The following is a 23054-nucleotide window of genomic DNA, read 5'->3' as shown; positions in this document are numbered from 1 at the left end:
ATAAACTTCAACATTTAACTTGACAATAATATACCAATGATATTTTATTTATTTTAATATTTTTTTCACATTATAAACAATAAATAAAAAAAATATGACCTCACTTTATTTTAGTATTAAAAAAAATTTGTTGGTAGTCATTAACATTTATTGTTATTATTGTTACCCATACCGACGACACTTAACAGTACTCATACTTTTTTTTCACGTGAGAATATATAAAGAAGACTTATACCCGTATGCAGAGACAAAACTTAAGGTGAGGAAAGTACATTCTAATTTCAAATGCAGAGAATAACTCGAAGGTGAAGACAATAGAATGTACTTTCCTCACCTTAAGGTTTGTCTCTGCATACGGGTTATTAAGGTGATTCTAATCGAAAATTTGAAACTTCAAAATAAAAATCTTATTTTTTGTTTTGTACACCATTTTGTAAAAAAGAACCTAAATTATATTTTTACGGTATTTAATAATAAAAATAATGTTTGGATAATTTATATAGCGCCATTTTTGTGAAAATCACCACAAGGGCGCTGATCATGTTATAATCAATATAGTGTAAAGTTTCCGCAAAACAAGTTTCGTAAAATTTCCATTGAAAACAAACGTAAAAATGGTATTTATCAATAAAAAATGATAAAAGTGCCATCTATGAAAAATTAGTTTCATATTTTTGTTTAGAATCACCTTAATATACAGAGAAAAATAACGAAATTTTAAAACATTTGTAAACACTGCGTATTAATGTTTATATTTAATTTCTGTATACCTATATTATTTATAATTTAAATAATAAAAGAACAAAAACATAACATAAATTATACGTTTGTTGAGCAGGTGATTCAATATTGGTTTGGCCGAATGAGACAATCCATTCTACTTCTACCCAGCTTCCATTTTCTTTATAGGGTTTTTGAACATTTTCTCGTTACTAATGAGCAAGATCTGTAGTTTTTAAAATTATTTTTTATTTTTTAATTAACTATTAAACTAAGCCGAAAAGAAAGAAGATTAATCTATTACCTACCCTGTCCAAAATTCCAAATTTTTTGAAGTCTATCCAGTTAGGAAGATAGTTGCTTGTAAGTTTGACTAAAGGGTCGTCGTATCCCCACAGAAAGTCATTGACGGGAAGGTTGACGAAGGCTGGTGACCCAGTAGATAGGACATTGACTCCCCATCGACGTATTGTAGAGGCATCTGAATTCATACTGATGATACCCTGAAAATAATTTTTCTATAAAAAAACTTGGCAGAAAATACATGAAAGACATAGGTAAATAATAGTAAAAATATAAAATTCATATTAATTTGTTAAAGATTTAGCACTTTCGTGGCAAAAAACATAATTTGGAGATTGCCTCTGTTTGCCTACCATGCATGCAGTCCAGGATTCAATTTTTTGAACACACTGTACACATAAATATTTATGTCAAAGATGGGTGGAGAAGTCAAAGAAATAAATAAATAAATTTTTAACCCTTCCCTTACTGTGCCAAAAACATCCTCGTGTTACGGTGCTGTGTAGTGACTACACATGCAAAAATTTAGAGATCTGAAATTGGAAAATTGAGATGGCCTTAATTAATTCAAGTTGGAGTTAAAAGTGACAATATTTTTAGTCTAATTGGTAAAAAACATAAGCTTATTCGTGCTCGCAGCGCGGGCGAAAGAACCGCTCTTAACGAAATCCAGAGAGAAACTAACTGGCCGACTGGCGTCTGGCAGAAGTACTGGCAACTTTGATGTTCGTCAGACAATTATATATTCGGTGCTCTTTTACTTCATACTTAGCAATATGCGACATATTGGAAATCTTTCTATTGTACTGGTTATTTATATCTACCCTTTAACACAACATTTGATAAAAGGTGCGAGTATTATTTTTTTGCCAAATTGATTAATATGTTTCCACATAAAATTAAGTTAACTGATAACAAACATAAGTCGGCCTGGTGGTGTAGAGGTCAGGACATTTGCCTACCATGCAAGAGGCTTCGAATTCGATTCCCGACATGGTTGACATGATATATTTATTAAAAATTATATTATTTATTATTCAAGTGTTTTTACACTAAAATATTTCATGGGTCCTGGATTGACACCTGAAACGTATCATGTTACCTTTATGTAACAAAAAATGATCGATATAAAAAGCGATTAGTGTACCAATACAGTGCCCTATGCACTATTCGGTGCGGAAAGAGAAACATTAAAAATGGTGATAATAACAAACAATATTTCAAAAGGGAATCAAAATCTGGCTGAAGAAAATTAGGACAAAATAAATAAAAAAATTATTTGAAAGACATTTGAAATAAATAAATAAAAAGAACACTGTACAACTGTACTCCAGTCCTAGCAGGTTTTTCTATTGAGGAGGATTCTTAAATTAATTTTGTATGAACAATATTTCACGTAGCATAATAATAACACAAAAAAATAAAAAAATATATCTCAGCTTCACAGTTAAACATATTTTGTATCAGTGAAGAATGGTGATTATTTATTTTTTATTTCATTATTTTTACAGGTAAGCTATACAAAAATATCATATATTTGTACCTACATGGAAGGTACATAATATAATGCAAGTAAAATATCCTATAAATTGATATTTTTCTGTGGTTCTGTGTGATACAACAACTCCCATCAATAAAATCAACTCAAACGACGTAATTTTGTCATATATATTATTATACAGATATATTATCCATTAATTTAATACATAACTCGTTAAAAAATTAATAAAAAAAAGCACTATGAATTCAGTCAATATTAGGTATTCAATTGAAATGTCAACGGGTCGAAATGTTATAGAAATTAATAGTGCTAAAAACGGCCGCGTTGAGCGCCATATGTCCTGCAATTCGACGCATAAAAGTAATTATGGTCTTATGTCAAAAGTACTATCTCAAAGAAAAATAGCCCTGAAGAAATAATGTTTGAAATACTGTTTTCCAAATCAAGAATCTTCAAATAATTTTTGTAATCTGCAAGTTTAATCTAGGAGATAAAACCCGCACTGGGGCTAAGACATTCAAAATAATATAGTATACTTATTTGTATGAAATAAGCTGGAATAATCGGCTAGTTTCTTGGCTCACCGCAGACGCTGGACGCGCTTTATTAATAATAATATTTCTATTAGGATAAAAATATAAACGGTGGAAATGATTTAAAATAAAAAGTAATTATTTTTTTTTTCTGAAAATAAAGTCACAGTAAAACATTATTATGGTCAGTCAAATATAATGGTAAGCTGCGCATAATCGCTTCTATACACGGTTCGCCCCTGCTATGTATACTAATATACCACGACAGGCCAAGAGTCCCAATAGTAGTGGTAAATTATAGCACAGAACACGGAGGCTTGAGAAAAAACATATTAAATGTTTGTTTTCTTATTGGAAATCCAACGTTCCGTGCTTGAGTCAAGCATCTCAACCACTACACCACGGATGTCGTCATAATGAGGATGTTTAGTGCAACGGGACATTGGATATAAATAATGTTTTCATAAGCGCGGAAAATTAAAACGTTTAATTGTTAAGTGAAATTTCTCAAAAATGTATGAAAAAAAATGGTTTTGATAAAAATTTACTACTTTGAACGACGTCACTAGTTCTCCGAAATCAACCAATAGCAGAGTGATGTGATACATTTCCGGTTACCGGGAAGCCAACTAACCAATCAAAATTACTCAACGTAGAGAACTTGAGACCTCACAGGCGTATTAATTTCAGAATCACAAAACTTGAAAAAAAACATCTATCAATAGAGTTTAGAAATTTCTCCGCCTGTGACGTCACAAGTTCTCTACGGTGAGTTCTGCTGATCAATGAATTGGCTTCTTGGAAAACGGAAATCTATTACAACACTCTATCATTCGCTTATTTGAAAGAACTTGTGACGTATAGTTTAAAGGAGTCCATTTTTTTCGTATATTTTCGAGAAACATCGTCATAAAACTATACGCTCTAATTTTTACGGCGTGTAAGATAACATTTTTATATCCAACAATGTTTGAGTATGTCCAAATGCTTCCAGACTGGCTGGATTTCCTCCTCAGGGAGTTATTCATATTTAAATTTATTAGTGTGTAAAGTGGCCACTTAAACCAGCCAACGACAGGTCATTAGCCCTGTGAATGCCTAGACTTCCATATTCCTTTTTCAAAAATGTTTTCCCTCTCTGTTGAAATAAATTTAAAGATGAATAACTCCCTAGGGAAGAAATCCAGCCAGTCTGCAAGCATTTGGACATACTAAAACATTGTTGAATAACTACCTGGTAAAAGAAGACGTATAAAAATTGGAAAATTGTTTTCAGGCGTTGCCTAGTAGGTGATTTGGTTCAGCCGGATGAATCTCACCCACGTGATAAAGGTTTCAGCTCTTTTACTTCACAAAAGTCAACAGATAGAAGAGTTAGAAATTACAACAGGGATGGAGAATACCTAACTAAGAAGGGAATATGGATATTATTTCACTTACTAGTTAATCTAACTAACTAAATTAATCTCTTGACAATAAAGGTTTCAGCTCTTTAACTTCACAAAAATAGACAAATTGAAGAATTGAAGAAATATGGATGTTCGAACATAGGCAAAATAGTAAATGTTACACAGTGCAGTGTGTAAAGTGGCCACTTAAACCAGCCAATGACAGGTCATAAGCCCTGTAAATGCCTAGACTTCCATATTCCCTTCTCAAAAATGTTTTTCCTCTTTGTTAAAATAAATTTAAATATTTTTATATCCAATTTCTTGTAGAACCGAACTTTTTCATTCTCAATCTGAGTACATAAGACCCATTTTTTCTGCAAACTGTAGCTTACTTCGTGATTAATAATATTGGAATGGTTTTTGTCCGTATTGGCGTGTCTAAAATCGGTAGAGCGTTATTACTCCGAGGTAACATGTAATGTTCAAAATCAAGACAGCAAAGATTACTTACCAATAAAGGAATATTAATCGTCACCATTTTGTCTGTGTACACATCCCCAAAAGATTTTTCCGGCATAAAATATACTTTAGTTATCGGTTCGTAAGTCATAGTACCATTTTCATTATAAGTTATGTTTCTATTTGTTCTAATTTCTCTAAAACAGAAAGAGTTTCATATTACAACATATTCAAGAAGATGATAATATTATACTCAATTTAACACCCATACGCATTTTTTTTGCATCACAACAGGTAGGAGGCCCAATTACATTGGCGAATTGCATCACAGAACACACAGGCGGGAGAAAAATCACATTTAATTTTTGTGTTCTCACCGGGAATCGAACCCGGAACCTTCCGTGTGTGAATAAAGCGTCTTGACCACTACACCACGTAGGCCGCCGTGCTTTGAGCCGGAATATGAAAGTTCAGGCATTTATAGATCATAGGACCTGGATTGGCTGATTTTAGAATTGTTTAATAGTAAATTTATTATGTTTGTTTTGGTTTACCCCATTAATTTTCAAAAACATATTTTCACTTTTATAAATAAGTTATGAACTCATGAAGCAACCACTTTACACACTGTGTAATATGAAGTTAAAAAACTGAATCATGTATTAACGCTTGAAAAACCGGGGGGCTGAATTAACTAGCATATTTCCTGCTAGAAGTAATATAATGATTATATTCGTTTTTGGAATTTCCCATTTCCCATATCACTCTTTTTCTTATTAGGCGCAGAGAGGTAGGTTCTCGGGAAAGATTTTTTAAATTTATTTAAAAATAAATAAAGACTTATTATTTCTGGCTGCGATACGATCCCACTTACTATTTAATGATGCACACTTCTGAAAAATTACTACCACACTAATTCACATAAACACACATTTACACTTACTCTTATACAAATACACATAAACACACCCTGTTGTTGTAACACAATTTAATAATATAATACAAATAATTATAATAATAATATATACATTTTTTTTTCGTTTAATGTTATTCAAAATTGTTTTCTTAGTTTTTTTTAAACTGGTTCAATGTATTTCTAATACCAAATTATCTTTTTTTTATCGATAATTCTATAACTGGTAATATTTTATTATTTTATATAGTTTATTTTTTTTAGACTTTCTAAATGTGTTAATTAATAATATGGTTTTAAATACTCTGTATTACTTATAATTATGCTTACATGTATGTATATTTAATTGTATTTGTAACTAATATGTAAAAGGCACTAAGTGCCGTTTATTTCAATAAAATAATATAAAATAAAAAATACGTATGATTTTTATTTAGAAACTTTGCTGGTCTGTCTTTAAACTGTATTTTTTAAAAATGTGATTATGTCATTGTCGACTGTTTGTTTCTTTAAAATAAATAAATAAAGGTCATAGTGAATAATCTTTGTTACGAATTTTAATATTATTTTGTATCATGTAATATTTGTAAGGTCCCGTGGAGTGTCGTGGACTCACGGATGTTTGGGTTATGGACACTGGCAATACCAAATGCCAGTCCCTCCACATTAACAAAACTAACACGTTACCAACCGCTACAAAACGGAAACCAAAACCAGACTTTCCCCGTTCAGTGCTAGTACTAGACGTGTAACGTGTAGTTATCGACACTCGACTCAAAACGTAAATTATACTCATTTATTGTAACGGCTTCATTCAATCAGTATTGTCGACATTTCTCATATAATATTCGAACATCTGTCACAGTTCATTAAGTTATAAAATTAGTAAAAAATCTCCTCATAATATTTATTTATTAAGTAATACTTTTTCAATGTTCGTATATTTTTTTTCATCCAGAATAATGTTTCAATTAATGTTTTGTGGAAACATTTTACAAAACGTGAAACATGCCTTAAATTAGTTATTTAACAAAGTCAACATAATAATAATAAAAAAAACGTAATGTATCTATTCAACATAATAATCATTAATATGTTAAGCAATATAAACTAAAATAATCATAAAAAAGATAACCAATTTATATGTAACTGTAGACCAAATTTCATATACAGTACACAAATTTTATCTAATAATATGTAGGTGAATAAAGCATTTATTTGTAACCTATACAATTAAATTCCTGGTTAGTCCAATTTCAATATAATCATCTTTACACAACAGTTTACTACATAGTGAATCATGATAACGCAAATATACATTTATGTTTTATTTTTTAAAATTAAACAATTAAAAAATGATTTTTATGCAAGAAAACGTATCCGCCATTGTTAGTTTTAAGTGTATTTTTTTAAACGTTTTTTTACGGCGTAAAAAGTGGTTACGGCAGATGGATGGATATGGATAGATATATAAATAATGATTATGATAAAATTATAAATAAACTTATCAATGAAACTTTTTGGTTTCGTTTTATTTTTTATTATTTTGACCAACGAGCGCTTTCGCCTAAGTAGGCATCTTCAAGACTGGTGAATTGTTTACAACATTTACATATTTTATACTATTCTTAACAAATTTTGGAGATAAGATCAAAAAAGTATTTTAACAGGGGACAGAAACATAAATATTTACAACTAGTTTGCTAAACAGTTCATTTTTGGGAGTTTTTGGACCGAAATTGGGATTAAGCTTTTTTTTATTTAAAAGATGGGAAAAGAACACATGGCGAAATACAACAGAGTGGGAAATACACATTTTAACAGATACAGTTAGCACAATATTTATGTATATTATATATATTAATACCAAGAAGTTTCACTGATAAGTTTATTTATAATTTTATCATAATCATTAATTATGGAGTTTTATCAAGAAATATCAACAAAAAACATCAAGATAAATAAATGTTAAATCCAGATTTTTTTTCTCATTTAAATATTAGGGCAACATTGCAATATGGTACGAGTGTAAAAGGTTCTGACAATCCTCCAAGGTTTATTTAGAGTATAAATTTAATAAAAAATGGCGTTTACTGCTGTACCTTAATACAACAATAAGCATGTAGGTACTTACTTGTAGACGTAGGGCCCAATTTCTTCAAAACGTAGTTTTTCATCTTCCCCACTAAGAAATCTTTCAGAGTTTGTGATATTTAGGACGTACACTTTATTTATAACTTGAACGGGTATTGTTTCCCATAAACTTTCAGCTAACGAACCTGGCCTCATTACGGAAAACTAGAAAAATATATTTAAAAAAATCTTAATTTATGCTTTTGTGCTCGGAGAATCTTTGACAAATCGGACAACTCTCAAAATGATACTGAACATTAATATTTTCATGCATGTGTTTTATTATTATTCATTGTAGGCAGGCAGTATTTGCTGATGCGCCTATTTCCCGTGTACTGCTTTTTGTCCAAGTTCTTCTTCCTTCAAAAATGCATTCAAACGGTTTTTGAACTGGTTGACCAAAATGGGATGGACAATTAGACTTGGCAATTTATTCCAGTCTGAAACTACCCTGCTGGAAATGATGTTTTTTTTCTTATTGGGGTGGAATTGGGGACGATAGAGCTTCCAATTATCACTTTTGACCCCGTAAATTATGTTAGTTAATTAGTTTTGTTTTTTATGAATTTATTTACGGTTCAATAAACCTTTTGTTATTTTTTTGTTTGTAGATGCATGTAGATGCCCGTATGCATGTGTGTGCATGTATGCGTTCATATGTGTTTGCATGGATGGCTCAAAGTGTGCATTCGGTATTTTCATTTGTTACCAATAATAACCTCCATGGAAAACCCAAATATTTATTGTAAAATCATTCTTTTCTCGCTCAGGATTTATTTATTTATTTTTTGTCACATTTAATATATATTATTAACATAATGAATGAAAACTTAATTGGTCTTTTTATGTTTAAAAATCCTTGTTTTTAATAGTGATTATGTATGACTGTATGTTTTCTGAATAAAGTAAAATATTTATTTTTTTAAAGAACATTTTTCTCAATTTGTTTAATTTATTTTGCAAAGTATACGTTTGCAGTTTACAAATATTATATAAACCTACTTATTTATAATTATTTTCAAAAGCCAGTGCCAGCTGAGGGCGTTTGAAATATGCAAATAAAATAGTTAAAATAAAAATATATTTATTTATAATTTTTCAAACCCGTTAGGGTTATTTAACATATTAGGTCAAGTTAAGTTATGTCTCGTCTTGTTAGTACAGTCAATAGGCAATACTTACATATTTTATTACGTATTTAAGTGGATCTGTGACAAATAGTAATAATCCACAAACGAACACCATAGTACCTAGCAGTCCCCACTGTATGCAACCTAGAAATAAAAAATGTGTTTTATTTACATATATAAGAGACAGGTATAATTATTGATCAGAGGTGGTTTGGTCATGTAGAACAAATTAATGAAGAAAAAACCGTAAAACATATACGAGTATGAATATAATAGAATCTGTTAAAAAAAAGTTCTTAAAGTACCTTTTGTATGAGTCCTAAATTCCTAACCCTTTTCAAATTCAAATTACGAGCAACTTCTAACTCTTTTTCATTTTGATTCTCTGATAAAACGCCGCGCCGCGTTGTTTTCAATTTAAAATTTCTGTATAAAATATTAAACTATATAAATACGAACCTCCTAAATAAAATACAAATAAATGCGGGATTGAGAACATTCAGACATCGGGAAACATTTAAACTGCCTTCGTTTTCAAGTAATGCTACATACCACACACCTATGGCCCGCATGTGTCGAGAATATAATATATACTACCGAAACAATAAAATTGTCATTTTTCATTATACTCACTCAGCTTTTGCGAATAATCTCTTAGGAATAAATCTTATTTGATAAATATACACGCACAACTTATTTTTTATTGCATTGTATCCTGTATAAAATATACATCTGTATATTTAAAAATATGTATTACATCTCAATATATAAATCCATTTTGTGTAATTCTATAATAATGCATGTAAAATTGTATCGATGAATGCTTTCAAATTATATGTTTTCTAGTATGTACCTTTGTTGAATTACCTAATTAAATAAAATAAAATAAAATAAGCTTTCGACACGCTAAACCATGAAACACTCATAAAATCCCTTGAAGTTGCAGGAATAAGGGGAAGGTATAGTAAAATTATGGAAAACTACCTAAAAAATCGTTATATGAAAGTCAAAGTTACAGAACAATTTAGTAATAAAAGAGTTGTGTCTACGGGAACAGCTGAACAATCAGTCTTGGGACCGATTCATTACTTAATATTATTCAATGGAAAGTTATGTTAAATTTTCAAATTGCTTCTGATTCGCAGACGATACTGCCCTTGTAATAAGCTATTCAAATGTAAAAACTGCCCAAAAAATGCTTCAAGAAGGTTTTTCAAATCTCATAAAATGGGCGCATGACTATGGTTTAGCAATAAACTCTAAAAATACAGAAATTGTTTATGTATCCTCACAATATATCACTAAATGTGAATTTGAAATAGAAATACTTTGCCTTCATACAAATTTAAATATTGAATCATGTAAATGTAACTGTCCTATTTTAGACAATTCATATTGAACAAGTTATCAATAAATCCTTAAAGGTCCTTGGATTTTTTGACAGAAGCACAACTGACTTCAAAAATATCAATATCCTTAAAACTCTCTTCTGTTCCCTAGTTCGCCCGCACCTAGAGTATTCCTCATCAAGAATATTTAATCCGTTTAACATCGGTTTTTAAGAAAAATAGGCTTAGGTTGGGCTTATCCAGAGATCAATATACGTATAATGAGTTAGAAACTAGCTTAAATAATATGTCTTCTCTTTAAGACCGTCGAAATAAATCCGAACTTTTAGTAGTATTTAAATTCTCAACTCATTCTTTGATGCGCCTGAACTACTGAGATCAATAAAATTAAATATCCCAACTAGAAACCTCAGACAAAACTTACTCTTTCATAACGATAACCATAGAACTGACTATGGTTTCATTCCCCAATGCCTAGAGTTATACGGTCTGCCAACAAACATACCAGTCTTGATTTCTTTGCTAACAAGTTGTCTTCTTTCATAAAATCACTGAATCAAATTCAATTATAAACACCTCTCTCCCGCTTCCACTCCCACCAAATCTACTATATACCATTGTGTCTTTCAACTTTCCTTTTTTATAATTTTCTATTAATAAATATGTCCTTAAAAATGCCCATTGGGCGTATATATAAATAAATAAATAGATGTTGTAAATAAACATAAATATTAAGGCTTAATTATTGATTCTAAATTTAGTTGGGGTGTTCATATTGATGGAATCTGCGACAGATTGAAGTACTGGCTTAAAGTCATTTATTAAATCAAAAGCATACTACCTTTCAAAACATTAAGATACATACTCGTATATACGTTGTTATTGAATCGATTATATCTTACGGAGTGCGTGTCTGGGGTCTCACCTTCCAGTCTCATCTGGGTAAAATTTAAGATATTTAGGTGAGACTGTTAAAGAGGATTGTACCAGATAGCATAATCCGTAAGGCAAAACATATGGGCGAAGGTGTATATTTTAAATACTGTGATGTCCTGCCGGTAAAATGACTTTGTGACTACAAATTAATTGTAGATCATTTTGTTGATCCGGAATATTAAAAAGAGTTTCCCACACTCACAACACTAGATTAAAAATTAAGGGCTCCCTGGGCTGGTATTCCGAACGCGTTTACAGCGCGCTATAATGCGTATTTAGTACGTAAAAACGCGCTATACCGCGCTATAATTTCGATTGGAATACCAGCCCTGGTCGTTCCCCAAATTACAAATTACTTCGGAGAACGAACATTAAATTGCGTTATTAGTGTGGAACAAGCTAGGAACGTATGTCAAGATAGAGGTGTGTGGCGATCTATCCTCTCTGGCTCAGTAGCGTGATGGTAGTATTAGCAGCTATATTTTTTCTTATCATTAAACCGTATTTTCAATCAATATGGTCGTTGATTCCATAATATTTATAAATTAAATATATTTTAGTCCTTATCACACGTAAATAATAAGGTTTCATAATCATTTGCCACAGGACCTTTTCTTTATTACTAATGAATATGTTTTTCTTGATGGTTTTATTCTTTATTACTTATTTTTCTAAATTGTTATTCTGTTGCTGTGCATGTTATTATAATTTAAATGATCATGTACGAGTACATTGCTAGTTTTATTTGAATTTATATAAAAAATACAAAAATAAATCAGTTGCACATGTGTACTTATTAACTGTCGTGTGTACGTATTAACTTATTTAATGTCGGCCTTGAGGTATAATGGTCAGCGCATTAATCTACCATGCAAGAGGTCTCAAGTTCGATTTCCGACATAGTTGATTTGATTTTTTATTTTAAAGGGTGTTTTACACTAAAATATTTAATACAGGATCCAACTAAGGGGGCAAATAAGGGTGAGTTTTGGAATTCTGTCTGCTGATTTATTAAAACTCTATCGCTATTATTTTTTATCCTATTTATTTCTAAAATTTTCAATCTATCTAACTTTTAACCTATATGTCATACATGTAAAAATTTTATCATGTCAGATTTTTTACTATTCGATTTTATGGCTTAACACGGACACAGCCTTAAAACCCGTAATAAGTTCATGAATCTGTAATCTGTTGTAATTTTGTAGGAATAAATAAACAAATATCAATATTTAACCTAAAAAATAAACACAAATTTAAAGTGCCTACCTTTCTTGGATATAATTCGAAGTTCAATTTTTTGCGTCATTTTCACATTGAAATTTAATTTAATTATCACAGTTTCCCGATTTCTTCTTATTTAAAAGTTTATATATCATGAAAACAAAATGTGGATCTTCGGTTCGGTTTATTATTTCCTTGCTCCATTTTGTTTCTCCTCAATATTCATATCTGCAAGGAAAATACAAACACTAATTAAACTTGATGCACGTATTTTATTGTATCCAGGCTGAAAAGGAAAATACATTTCTGCTAGTGAAAAAAACCGTAACCAAAGACAAAATGGTTATAGTCCTTAAAATTTAGCTTGATTAAAATGACAGCTGTCAAACGCATGTCAATAGTGATAAGAAATTACTGATCACTGATCATTTACCGATTAAATCGATTTTATCAGTTTTTTCATACAAAAATTAAACTCTGTTTCCGAAAATTGATATAAAAACGCAAAAACAAGCCTATTATAGTGTGTTGAATACATTTATTTACCAAAAAATAAGACATTTATACTTTTTTCGTGAACATTATCAAACGAATTATTTTTTTATTCAATCAAATTACATTGATCAATTTGTCCCATCTCTAACATTTTTGCAAAATGATGTAACCTTGTAAGAACGTCGTTAATAGAAAGGTTTATTTTAGTTTTTTTTTAGTTTTAAAGCTGATTTTATATATTTATGTTGATTTATATATCAAGCATTGTATGAATGATTTTTCGTGTGTCAATATAAATATCTCCTTAGACGTTACTACAAAGTTATGTCGTCAGTTTTTCTGACAACTGTAATTCTAATCATACTATATTTTTAGGACTATAAGTGTATTTTTTTGTTTGTGAATAGACCATTAAACTGAAGTGAAAAAATATGTTTTACGTTTTGACCCATTAGTTTCTTTGTAGACATCGCTCAGTACTCTCTCGATTTGAATTCAAATATGCCGTGTTGTGTCGTTTTAAAGTATAGAAATACTGCTGGGATCTTAAAGAAACAGGATGGGATCACATTTTAAGTGTAATGATCAAATGCATTGTTTAAAAATTGAATTATTTTTCCATCTGTCAGATTGTCGAAGAAACAAAATGAACATTTCGTTGGTGTTGCCAGGGTAGTAAGTTTTGTTACCCTACTTTGCTCATCTAATGAGAGAACTAATGAAAATTGGACCTCTCTGATTAAACAACGCCGTGGTGGTCATTTGACAGACATTATCTTTAAAATATCAAATATTATTTAACATGACATAAAAATATTCGTTTTATGTAAAATTAAATTTATTTAATTTTTTAAATTAAAAGTTCATTCTTAATAAATTACCCTTTATTAATCTACTCTGTTGTGTCGATCAATGTTTCCGCGTGTACTCTTAAATTTTAGAGAATCTAACAAATTGCTTTTTTTTTAAATATAGTTATCGTACATTTGTGTTATGATTATATTTTTCACGATTTGGCAACATTACACGGCGATTTCACGCATGTGCGTGGTAAAAGTGGGAAAAAGTGGGTTTTTTTTTTGACACATTCATACATGATTCTACGCTTCTTCTGGACTATTCTTAATTCTATGTAGGTATGTATGTATTATGTATTTATGTATTATCAGCGGTTTGATTGTTTAAACTTTTGTATTTTTTTAATTACTCAGCGTGTGACGTCTCAAGTTCTCTTCCCATTCTTCTCGATAAATTCTGCCGATTGGTCAGTCGAATTACCGGAAATCTATTGCGACTCTTTTATCATTCGTTAATATGGAAAAACTAGTGACGTTGTTCAAAGAAACTCGTTACTATGATTTTTTTAATTTTATTTTTACATCTGTAGAGTAAACTGTAGCTAACTTCGTAGTTGATAATCACATAATGGTTTTCGTACGCATGGGCGACTCATTAACTAGTGGCGTGTTATTACTGTAAGGATGACATGCATAGTATTGAAACTACAACAAAAACATTTTTTTTTTTTTTTACCGCGTTTTTTCAGAAACATGTCTAACTGACTTACTGCACTCATAATACGGAGGGAAGTAATGTTCTTTGCAATATAGCGAAAGGGCATCTCTATAAGCGGAAGCGAACTCAAAGGTTACGTAGGTATCATATTAACAATTTATCCCGATTGCAAAATATCTACCTTTACTACAAACAACAAAGGTTAATATATTTTAAAAGATGACGAAAGGATTCAACAGACAGAGGAAGAAAGAGACAACAAAAAAAAAATATTATTTCGAAATAATACGGAGTAGCTTTTCACGGGGACGTTTTTCACGGGGACGCTTTTCAGGGGGACGCTTTTCACGGGGACGCTTTTCACTGGGACGCTTTTCACGGGGACGCTTTTTTCTTTTTTTTGCATTGAATTTACCTATATATAGAAAATTACAAGTTTGAATTTTTTTTTATTCACACAAATACATATCATATATTACAAAAAAAAATCGTAACGTATTCTATGAGGCCAAGAGCCCTGTATTGAGTTGGGAAACAATTGGCCTATAATTTTGTTTTATTTGTAATTATTGTATTTTTTTGTTGTTACAATGGCTGTTGTTTTCCTTCAATAAATAAAATATTTAATTGACAAAATTTGAAATAACTGAAACAATTTTGTGATTGGGATTAATTATATATATTTTTTAGTACTTTTTAAATACATACAAGATAATACTAACATATTACGCTTAAGATAATACTAATTTGTATTTCATTCCACAATTTCATGCCATTTCTGTCCACGAAGTGCACATTACATAATATTGGCAGTGATCTTTTAACTGTCACAAATATTTTAATTGATGTCAAATTACGAAATGTTTTACCGAGTTATGGCGTACCCATTTGTATTCAATGTGCATTAATGGGTACTTGAAATTGAAGTATGCATGCACGAGTAATATGCAGTTTTACGTACTCTGCAATATAAAAACAAGTTTTGTACTGGTCTTGTGTACTATAAAAATTAAAAAAAGGACTTGTTAATAATAATTTTTATTTTGGAAAACTCGAAGCTAAGATGGTTTCTCTAATGAGAAGAATCGGAAGATATATCACATACATATATATATACATATATATATATATATATATATGACACGACAATAAAGGTTTCAGCTCTTTAACTTTACTAAAATCAACAAATTTAAGAATTTAAGAAATATGGATCTTCAAATATAGGTAAACTAGTGAATGTTACACAGTGTGTAAATTGGCCACTTAAACTAGCCATTGACAGGTCATAATCCCTGTAAATGCCCAGACTTCCATATTCCCTTCCTCCACCCCTGTTGTAATTTGTTAATCTTAACGACTCCCTAGCGGGTGAAATCCAGTATTTTGTCTACAAACATTTGGACAAACTCAAATATTGCAATATGTATGCATCTTTTGATTTATATTTATGGTTTTTCAGTACAAGATTTTGACCAATCCCTTCTTTTGACCAGTCTGTTTTTTGGTTAGCTGGAAGATATTGCTTTTAGCAATAAGTCCGCCAAAGTACTTATTCTTTTTACTTGAAGTTTTAAATAAATAAATATGATATATTGGGCTGGGGAGGTTACACTGCGTCTATCATGAACCTCCTAATAAACGTACAAATATTAATACTAAGAGTGATGCTGCGATGTTCCCCCACTTTCCTTTTGAGATATTGTTCCAATCCATGAAGGTACAAGACATTAGATGATTTTTTTTAAAGAGTCATTGACACATTTCTGGTCATGCGGCTACAAGAGTAGATCCCAGCAGAATGCTCGTACGAGGTTTTCCTGTATTTTGAATTATTTCATTCCAAAAACACGTATGACGTTTCCAAGCAATATTTAGAGTAGCTAACAAACCTTTTCCAGTAAATAAAGCTGTTACACATAAAAACAGGGCAAAAAATAAGCAACTCTATTTAATAAAAAGACTTGAACCCGTTTTGTGTGGCCAGAAATATTACACTTGGCATGTTGCCCATAGCAAATTCCATTGCGTTAGATTTTAGTTATTTTATCTGTCAAACCAGTACCAAGGTAATTGGAGGAGATTGCGATAATTTTAATAAGGTTCTGAATAAATAAATTCTGCTTCGTGTTTAAGTGGTTGGTGCATTTGCCTACTATACCTAAGTCTTAGTTTTGATTCCTAGCAGGGTGGACGTAACATATTTTTATCCTATATTACAATATTTCGTAGTATCTGAGGTGTAAGACGTTACCATCCATGTATTATTCTTATTTTTTAAATGGGGTCAGCGCTATATGAGCTCCTGACACCACTGCGATCTCTGATGTTTATTTTATTATTTTTATTTTTAATTTTTATTTTCTTTTATTCAGGAAACATACAGTACCGTTAAAAAGTTTAATATTTTACACAATTATACTTAATTCTAATGGACCAGTGAAGTTTCCATATTATAAAGCAATTATATGTAAGGTTAATTATGAAAGTATAAAAAAAAGGAAAAAGAAAAACATAAATGAAAGTTGTTTAAAAATTAAAATTTATGTGAAAAAAAGATATTTTAAAGTTTGTAGTTTGTAGTGAGTATTCACAAATGGAAATAATATTAAAAACGAAGAAAATTTGTAAGAGTACTTAAAAATTAAGAATTGAAATAAAGAATGAAAAACATGCTCAGATGTAAAAATAAAATAAAATAATTATAACATTTAAAAAAAAAAAAGAAAAACATAAATATACACATATTTATTTTTAGGGATTCAAAGAAACGACGAGAAGAATCTTTAAGTGAAATATAAGACAGTAAATTTAGGTCAATTTAAAAAACATCTTCAAAATAAATGACACATTATAGTAAGAGCAGCAATATGTATAATATAAGTAATTAAAAGTAGGTTAAAGTATAAAAACATGCCAATGCAGCAGAGAAAAAAGAAAAAATAAAGGAGGAATAACAAGTATAGCAAGTAATCTTTAAAATTTGAAAAAGCAATATAAGGAGAAGATTTTAAACCAAGAGAAGTCGATAAAATTTCATAGAAGCGATTTTAGTAGTAATACAAATTTCAAAAGAGAAATTTGATTTAAAATAATAATATTAATCTTTGTAATTTGAGTGATATAAGAGAAAAAGGGACCAACGGGACTTTTATTCAAAAGTTTTCAATACACTATTTTTAAATAATTGTAATATTGTATGATAGATATCTATATGGTTAAAAAAGCGTGAAGGTCTATTATGACGCGTCACCGTGAGTTAGTTTTGGCTCTCTAAGCCCAGGTCTTTAAAGAGCCTGGTTACTGTGTGGGGGGCAGAGTTCTCATGTTATTAAATTTTTTTCTCCATGTGTCGGGCTATAAGATCAGGAGCGAGCTCTTTAATATCCTCAAGTTTAACCAGTGGTCCACCGAGGATGTGACTTCTTTTATGATATAAAGCATTACATTTACGTAAAATGTGTATGTAGGTTTTTCCTCATCTGCACTGCAGAACGTACATCTAGGTATTTCTCTCTGAAAAAATGCCTTAAACCTGAAAAAAATTAAGAACCTTTTTTTTTACACAACCCTCGTACAATGAGTTTTGAGATTCTGTTTTCCTCCTCATTGGTAATCTTATCTTTTTTTTATCCCTTGTTTCATATGGATGACATTGTTGGTTAAATTTATCATTGTTTTTATTTTATTCATCCTCTTAATTATTTTATTTATAAAAAAATATCTATTATATCTAATTTGCTGCTTTACTGTGAGCAAGCCAATTTCTCTGTGCATTCTTTCTATATTAGATTTTTTTTTAGTATAATCCTCTTCATCCACTACATAAATAAAATTTATTAAATTCATTACATAAAAAAAAATGGAAGAATATGTTAATGAATTTTATTTTGGTGAATTTTTCGTATAGTATGTTATGTACGAGCATATTATACCAAAAACTTTTCTACCCAACCAAAAACTCACCGACCTAAGTTTTATATTGGGCAATGTTTATACTAACAGATATCACGTTTTATTACTAGGCAGATAGTGTTTATACAAAATGTTATTAGTATAGCACTATGGGGTAGATCGAAAATCAACTAATTGATTATTCATTAAATCAACTTGATCTATGGATTATCCGTTTTAATTAAAGAAAATCCACAGTGAAAAGTTGTCATTAATTAAAGTTCGTTACACCGCATAAAGGGGCGAAGGTCGGCAGTTTGTACCTAGCCTATTCTCTATTCAACGGTTAAAATTTAAACGGGTGTTATTTAATAAGTTTCTCCACCGTACGATGAAAATAGATATGCTATTTTTATATACTTATAAAGTTGCAAACAATACTCATTTAACTAACTAGTATTTCACATTAAATCTTTCGCCATCATCGTCCAATCCTTATCCGCACATCTTAGAGGTTAGTAGAGCCCTCGCCGATAAACAGGCTATCTAAAATTCTATCGTCACTAGAATTAAGACTAAGGTTGAAAGAACTCTCTCAGATATTTAAGCTGAGTTGGATCATTAAAAATAATATATTTAAAAATAATTATCCATTGATTTTTTAAATTTTATTTTTGTTTATTTATTAATAAATTTCATAAAAGGTACATGTTTTTTAAACAATTCTCTACAAATCTACTTTTACACATCTAGTAAATGTTATCACTGTAACTCTCTAAAGAAAGAGACTAGCTCTTGTGCTTGGAGAGTGACTTACACTGTTGTAGTTGATTATTTACAAGATTTTATACAATTTTGAATACGAGTACACGAGAAAAAAACAAAAACATATGATATATAAAGAAAAAACATGAAACAATAATACATTCATACTAATTAAAATTTAATGTAGATTTTACACGTGTTCAAAAAACTTCTTTAGATTTACTTGAAATTTATTTATTGATATATTATTTTTTTTAGTTTTTAGTTCATTGGGAAGATTATTTTAATTGTTTACACCTTGAAGGCTATGCTATTTTGAGCATGACTTGTGTGGAATTTAGGAATTTTAATATTATGTTGGTATCTGAGTGACTTATTCATCTCAAATTCTTAATTTAATTTATTGTTAACCATAGTTATGAATTAGTCAACCTTAGTCAACGAACTCAAAAGCATTATTTATTCAGTTAACTCTGACGACTGGTTTATCCGTAGTAGAAAAACCTGTTCCAAATAGTTCATGTATCAAGTTACTAACTAAAGTACTGCGTACTATCCAAAGCATATTTACCTTATGCATATTAACAAAAATACTAGGATTTCTGAATATTCATGTCTTTTTAGTGTTTATTTGTGTTTGGGAGGATGAATAATACAATTCTAGGTATGAAATAGACTCCTGAGAAAATCCTGAGAAAGAAAATCGACTGGAAATAATTATCGCCTTATTGTGTGGTAGTTTAATGTTGAAAGTACCCATCGAGTCAAAAACATCGTCATAAATTCGTTCAATGTGATCCCATGGTATATAATTTAAGGCAGTGGTGTCTAACCGAATTTGGACCAAGAGCTACTTTGAAACCATTGCCATATTCGCGGGTACCGCCTAGTTTAACTTCAATATTTTACTAACAAATTTACTTTAATTTACTTTTATTTATTTTAAATTTACAAATTTACTACTAAATTTACTAATTACTAACAAATTTAAAAGTATCACACCAATCAAGTCACTTTATTGCTCCCCGGTTAGAAGTCGTTTAGAATATATTTCTCCAGTCTGGTCGCCCCATTATCGTGTCCATTCTGATTCACTGAAGCGCGTCCAGAAGAAATTTATAAAATATATTAATTTTAAACTTCATATTCCAGCTGCTTTATTTAATTATAATCAATCTTCAGCAAATCTTTTAAGACTTTCTGATAGAAGAATCTTAACTGACCTAATATTACTTTATAAAGTGATCAATTCATTAATTAACTGTCCTGATTTGCTGGAGTTGGTGTGTTTCCGTGTACCTAGTAAACATACCCGCCACAGATGTCCTTTTTGTTCTGCAAGTTCTAGGACCAACTATCACATGCACTCGCCTATCCCCAGGCTCCATAGATATGGCAATCAGTATGAGGACAAGGCTGATATATTTGGTTCTGGAATTGATAGTTATAAAACGAGTCTGATTTCTTTTTTTCTCTCGCAATATTATTCTTAAACTTTTCTTTATATTTAAAAATGTTTTATTTTTTTGTTTTCTCATATTTATGTATTTATTTCGTTGATATTTTTGGTTGCTTATATGTATTTACCTACTTGTTGCTATTGTTATAGTTATGCAATTTTATATTTTTTTGTTATGTATTTACAAATGTATTTTTTTTTCATATTTATGTTCAATATATGTTGAAGGCAATTTATGCCATTTATGTAAAAATAAATTAAAAAATAAATATTAACTGCTCAAGGCTCGTTTTACTCTTAATATCTTCTTACGTTAATATTCATTAATCAGAACATTAATCTTCTTACGTTAATATGTACATCCCATTTAAAATTACAATCTATAGTTAAACCTAAATATATGAATTTATGACACAGTCCAGTTAGAACAAAAAGTAAACAGCAAAATTATGTAATTAATGTAAGACATAATATAATGTAAACCACGAACTAACACGACATATCTTTAAGTGGTTTGATGAAACATGTTAACCTTACTCCTAAATAATTTATAAAGTAAAATGTATTCACTATTTTGATCATTTTAGGCAAAGGTGACTGAATGCCCTAATAATTATAATGGAATAGTTCTTTGATGACCGATAAACCGTATTTCATTAACCAATGGACATAAATTAATATTCTTAATGGGTGGAGTCCTTTACTAAAGATACGCAATCGTGCAATTTCACAATGAGTCCTAAGGTTCAAGTGCATTCATTGCATTAAAGAATGTTGCAGCCAACCAAACCCTAAAACAATATGAACATTAGTACCAGGAAACTCTTAGATTTTGTATGCAATTGTTTGCTTACGTGATAATCACTTTATTGTTATATGATATTGACATGGCTAATTACATTGTATCTTGTAGACATGTAGACGAACAACGCAATAGCGACTCTCGTAGTTGATTCAAATTCTCAGGAAAAGTGAACCATTATAATCAAATTAAAATAATAATCTTGTCTTGAGGAGCTAATTATCCTGTATATATTACAAAATAATGGATTTACCGTTGTTAAATGGTTAAATTGGTCCATAAATAAATACTCAATAAATAAATATATTTTAAACTCATGTAATTGTAGCCAAGCAGATTAGATAAAATAAATCTGCATATTTATATATTTAAAAAATCTGTACCTTAAAGGATAAACCAAGGTAGTCAAATTGAACGAAATGTTAAGGGAATAAGATTTTGTGATTGTGCGATTTACAAACGATGATAACTTTTGAACCAAGTTAGATAATTTCAATCTACAAAGAACTTTTAATGTAAAAAAAAATATTTTTTTGCAATAAAAGTACGGATGAAAATAGCATATCTGAGATTACTGATGTTATTTGCATAAAAATAAAGTGAATTTAAGAATTAATATGAACTTTAAAAAACAGTTTTATGACGAAAGTGGATTTTGGTGTTTTATTTACGTATTGCGATAATTTCTGAATCTTTAACTTCAATACGGCAAAAATTAGAATCCCGTGTTTTATCTTCTAACATACAGACATATTGATATAAATTGAGTACTTTTTTATTGAGATTTTTTTATTCTACTATAATATAATATAAATATTATATTATATAAAGCAATTTTTTTAAAATATTATATTATATAAAAAAACGTGCTTTTTTAATGTGGAAAAATCACTTGTATATTCAATTAGAGCATATTTTATTTCATATAATATATGCGATCGGCCTCGTGGTGTAATGGTCAGCGCATTTGCCTACCATGCAAAAGGTCTAAGGTTTGAATGAATGTCCTCAATATATAAATGACACTTGTTCTTTTATTGGTTGGTTGGAAGAAATTGCACAATATTTCAACAAAAAAAATATACAAAAAATAGCTCGGAAAGCCAGGTTATCAGCCTCTATAAATCTTGGATTAATAGAAAATATTAAATTGTATCTAGGTTGCATTTAATTAGTCAGTTTTACGTAAAAACATTTAAAGTATAAAACAGATTAAGTTCTAACATTCTCTCGAGTCGACCTTCTAACGCTGTTATACTTCAAACTGTTCGATTTAGGAATTTGAAATTAATTTAATTGAAAACTTCTTCTTCTTTTCCTTGCTATAGACCTGTGTGGTCTGTTCTCCAGAGTGTTCCTCCTCCTGTGAGGTGGACTCTCACCTGTCCTTCCATCTTTCGGCAGGTCTTCCACGAGGACGAGGCCCGCGAGGCTGATGATGCAGAGCAACATAAAAGAGTCTGGTGGTGTTCAGGCTTTGCACATCACCGCACCAGTCCCTCCTTCGCTGTCTACTCTAGCTTACGATGCCCTCA

The 23054-nt window shown here is 30.0% G+C and overlaps 1 protein-coding gene across 2 annotated transcripts in view; it reads right to left on the bottom strand.

The window, feature by feature from the left end:
* The window catches only part of LOC148279125 (scavenger receptor class B member 1-like), a 34490-nt gene that overhangs the window by 6102 nt on the left and 5334 nt on the right, over window positions 1-23054 (bottom strand). The window contains exons 2-6 of one of the 2 annotated variants that reach the window (XM_088230413.1): window positions 12638-12820; window positions 9136-9227; window positions 7955-8118; window positions 4960-5104; window positions 1029-1223 (exon numbers count right to left, since the gene is read on the bottom strand). In XM_088230413.1, the coding sequence (XP_088086539.1) occupies window positions 1029-1223; window positions 4960-5104; window positions 7955-8118; window positions 9136-9227; window positions 12638-12677 (636 nt within the window). In that variant the 5' untranslated portion in view covers window positions 12678-12820. Of the gene's footprint in view, window positions 1-1028; window positions 1224-4959; window positions 5105-7954; window positions 8119-9135; window positions 9228-12637; window positions 12821-23054 lie in introns of those variants that run through there. The other variant, XM_088230414.1, reaches the window with a different exon arrangement.

This window comes from Micrasema longulum, unplaced genomic scaffold (genome assembly GCF_059751315.1).
Source record: "Micrasema longulum isolate JH-2025_06_02 unplaced genomic scaffold, ASM5975131v1 h1tg000756l, whole genome shotgun sequence".
NCBI classification, from domain to species: domain Eukaryota; kingdom Metazoa; phylum Arthropoda; class Insecta; order Trichoptera; family Brachycentridae; genus Micrasema; species Micrasema longulum.
The sequence above is the reverse complement of the archived record's forward strand: the minus strand, read 5'-3'. Positions and strand labels throughout refer to the sequence as shown.